Source organism: Lolium rigidum, chromosome 2, assembly GCF_022539505.1.
Source record: "Lolium rigidum isolate FL_2022 chromosome 2, APGP_CSIRO_Lrig_0.1, whole genome shotgun sequence".
Lineage (NCBI taxonomy): Eukaryota > Viridiplantae > Streptophyta > Magnoliopsida > Poales > Poaceae > Lolium > Lolium rigidum.
In genome coordinates, this window is record NC_061509.1 from 245,363,413 (window position 1) to 245,367,247 (window position 3,835).

Sequence of the window (3,835 nt, forward strand, 5' to 3'; positions counted from 1 at the left end):
ATCTGGCGAGGAAGGGCAGCAGAGGATCGATGTCCATGGGGAGGGGAATCACGCGCCGGCTGTGCCTCCGTTCGGGCGTCTGGAGAGGAAAGGGAGAGGCTCCGCGCGGGGTCGGCGCGCGGCGGTGCTGCCTCCGTCGTGCCGTCTGGAGAGGAAGGGATCCGCGCGCGTTGTGGTCCGGTCGGGCGTGGCGGCTGGATAGGAAAGCCCACGGGGGCCTCGCGGTCTGGACGTCCGTTGGGGCGAGGAAGGCAACCGGACGTGTCGGGGCGCGTGGGTGTGGCACGAAATTAGATCCAGTGACGTGGCTCAATGTGAGGCCAGCAAAATGGGACCAAGTATTAAGAAAGAGAAGATGAAAGCCCTTTATAAGTTCTCTTGTTAAATAAATTAGTAACCAGCCCATACACTTCGTTTGATGCAGAGGTTTAGACATAATCCCCATTAAAAGAAACAATCCAGCGCATCACTAAGCACACCCCTGCATCCACAGCCGGTGATACCAATGAGCCAAAACATTACATACATATAGAATATCTACGGTACACACAACACCACACCACATCACATCACTTCACTTTTATCTGGATCCTGGCACACCGGCCGGTTCCTAATCACGCGGTGGCGATGGGCGCGGCGTCCGACTTCATGGCCTCGAAGCGTGGCTCCTTGGCCTCGAACTTGTGTTGAACGTAGAGGTTCATGTAGTCCTCGAACACGAACCGCGGGTACACGGCCACGCCCTCCTCGCCCTCCTTCTCCTCCGCGGCGACATCGCCGACGAGCGCTGGCGCTGGGAAGATGACGGCGTCGGCTCCGGGGTTGTAGAAGGACGCGATGGACATGCGGTTGCCGTCGGGGCGGGTGAGCACGCGATGCATCACGCTCTTGTACCGCCCGTTGGTGATCACCTCCAGCTGGTCGCCGATGTTGATGACGATGGCGTGGCGCATGGGCGGCACGTCCACCCACGCCCCGTCCTTGAGCAGCTGGAGGCCGCTCACCTGATCGTCCTGGAACAGCAGGATCACGCCGCCGGCGTCGGTGTGCGCGCGGAGGCCGTCGACGAGGTCGGGCCGCGGGCACGGCGGGTAGCTGCTCACCTTGGTGCCGAACGTCGGCGCGCCCTGGGAGCCCGCGAATGCTTGTTTAAGGTAGCCCTTCTCCAGGCCCAGGTTCTCGCACATCAGGTCCAGGACGCGCTCCGCCAGCTTCTCGATCTCCGACGCGAATTCTTTCATTACTTGCCTACAGCAACGACACGAAAAAATGCAGTTTCGTTAAGATATGTGTTTATACCAGCAAGTGTCACTCGCTAAAAGGCAGGCGATTCCAGTCGTGTTGGTTACTGCAGCTTAACCAGGATTCTGATGTGCGCAATCGTATCTCTCGTTGATATCGTAGTACTTTGTCTGTTGCATGCTGCTGTTTCTCTGAACTTCTCAAGTATTCGATAAAAATGACACTATGAGGTTGATCGAGGGTCAAAAAAATATGGAAATTTATATCGAAAATACTAGTACTGAGTTTATAACATATGTATACCATTATAAGCCCGGTTTAGCGGCAGTGATGGTAATTTGTCAGTCTAAAACACTCCGTTATCGGAGCGACTCTGTCAGGTGTGATTTGTTCAGGCGAGTACATAATGTTCGGTCAGGCCTAACAATAGGCTGCCTCGTCAGCCTTTCTATAAAGAGTACCGCAAAACAGCAAGCAAAACAAGGTCCGAAGCTTCAAATTGGAGTTGAATTATGGACCAGAATCTCCCGATTACGGAACTATAATAATCATCATCTCGGCGCCTTTTCAACTAAATAAGCTTTTTCGTCAGAAGCCAATAGGAGAACCAACAGTCTAATGATCTAGTGTCATTAGCTGATTAATTAATTAACTAATCACGCGTACGTGTGGTGTGTGTTGTGAAGTGTATATGTGGATTGCCTAGCCCTTTCCATAAGTTCGGACTTTTGGTTCAAGTGGCTAGTGCATGAAGCTTAACATGGTATCAGGCTCAGTGCCGAGTTCAAATCCTGGCTTTCACATGATTTTCGCAATTAAGCCTAAAAATTGCCGTTGCCCCCCTCTTTAGCCACCGCTTATGCCCTGTTTCGGTGTGCTCTTCTTCTTTCACGTGTATACACTTCACAACACCCCCACTCGCGTGTGACGGGAGAAGAGAAAGTCAACACGTGTAGAGAGAGAAAGAGGCAGCGCCGGGACCACACGCCACACGGCAAGAGGCAGAGAGGGGGCAACAACAATTTTTAGGCTTAGTGCGAAAACCATGTGAAAGCCGAGGATTTGAACTCGAGACTCAGGCTCGATACCATGTAAAGATTCATGCACTAGCCACTTGAACCAAAAGTCCGAACTGATGGAAAAGGCTAGGCAATCTACTTATACACTTCACAACAGTGTGTATGTACCTGTAGTCGTCGTCCAGGTCGGGCAGGTCGGCGAGGTTGGAGGCGGGGAGGTGGCGGACGAAGAAGGTGCTCTCCCAGTCCACGTCCTTCACGTCGGCGCCCTTCTCGCCGGCCTCCAGCGTCCTCGCCGCGAACTCCTTGAACTTGTCCTCCCTGATGTTCTTGTAGTGCGCCTTGCTCACCCGTTCCACCTCGTCCATCAGCTCGTGCGAGATGCCATGGTTCAGCAGCTGCACACATATACAAGTTAATCATGTCAAGAATCTTATGCCTGATTGCAGTCCTTTCTTGTAAAAACATACACCAAGAATCGTCAAGCACTACGTTCATCAATCATTAATCTAGCTACAAGTAGCACCTCGAAGAAGCCCCAGTTCTCGCAGGCGTCGCGGATGACCTCCATGGCCGCGCCCCTCTCCTCCGTCTCCAGCTTCTCCATGTTGATCACCGGGAAGCTCAACGAGGCAGCAGCAACCATCGCCATCGCTCTGATCTCTCTCCCTCTTACTATCTGTAGCTGTGACTGTGAGTGCTCTGTGTTGCTGCTGGGTTAGCTTATGGCGCCGAGTGTGAGTGTGCTCTGAAGCCGGCGCCGAGCCCCAATTTATAGGCGCGAGAAGGCAAGCGCTGGAGTGGAAGATGAGTCATGTGACTTAGCCGCTACGTACGAGATTACGTCGACACAGATTAATTTTTTTTTTTGGAGCAACCGGCAGGAGCTCTGCCTATTCATTAAGAAGAGGGAAATTTAGCCGGTTTATAAGGAAAACCGACCGAAAACCGATACAAACTCGACACCCGTGTCCGGTTTATAAGGAAAACCAGACAAAGAAAACCTACACGGCACAGTTTTAAGGAAAACCGGCGAAAACCACACTTGGCCACACGACCTAGCTCAACTAGGTATGGAGCGCCGTCGAATGACACCAGCACGACGGCAACGGCGAGCACCACGACTGCCCGGTCCACGTCCCTGGAAAGGAAGTCAGAGCCGAAGGAGACGGCTAGGCCTTTCAAGCTTCGCGGGGAGAGGCAAGCCGCAAGAAGCAAGCCAGCGGCACTTGCACACCGACGGTACCCGAAGACCACGACCCAAACCAGTGGTGCAGGCATCGACAACAAGTGGCTTCCAAGACTCCAAAAAATGACGCCTCCAACGAGGTCACGACATCCAAAGACGCCGCCGTCATCCAATCCGGCAAGCCGGATTTGGGTATTCACCCTGGAATGATGGGTGGAGGGGTGTCGGGACTCCACGACAACGCCTTCAAGAAGGAAAGCGACGCCCGAAGGCGACACCGTTGTCGGCACCGACCAAGTCGGGCAAGATTTTCATCCGGAGACCCATGACCGCCGCCTCCACAAACGCCGGACGAGCACAAACCACTAGCCAAAGAGACGCCGCC

The 3,835-nt window shown here is 53.7% G+C and overlaps 1 protein-coding gene across 1 annotated transcript; it reads right to left on the reverse strand.

Moving 5' to 3' along the window:
* Positions 1 to 427: 427 nt before the first annotated feature.
* Positions 428 to 2,984, reverse strand: LOC124693212 (1-aminocyclopropane-1-carboxylate oxidase 1-like). The gene is made up of 3 exons (XM_047226676.1): positions 2,788 to 2,984; positions 2,430 to 2,659; positions 428 to 1,248 (listed from the first exon to the last, which is right to left on the reverse strand). The coding sequence occupies exons 1-3, from the start codon at positions 2,911 to 2,913 to the stop codon at positions 615 to 617; spliced, it is 990 nt and encodes a 329-aa protein (XP_047082632.1). The 5' UTR covers positions 2,914 to 2,984; the 3' UTR covers positions 428 to 614.
* Between the last annotated feature and the right edge of the window lie 851 nt (positions 2,985 to 3,835).

Coding starts and splice junctions, on each gene's coding strand:
- LOC124693212 (XM_047226676.1), bottom strand. CDS start 2,913: ATGGCGATGGTTGCTGCTGCCTCGTTGAGCTTCCCGGTGATCAACATG. Junction 2,660..2,787: donor AGAACTGGGGCTTCTTCGAG/GTGCTACTTGTA, acceptor ATATGTGTGCAG/CTGCTGAACCATGGCATCTC. Junction 1,249..2,429: donor GACCTGGACGACGACTACAG/GTACATACACAC, acceptor TCGTTGCTGTAG/GCAAGTAATGAAAGAATTCG.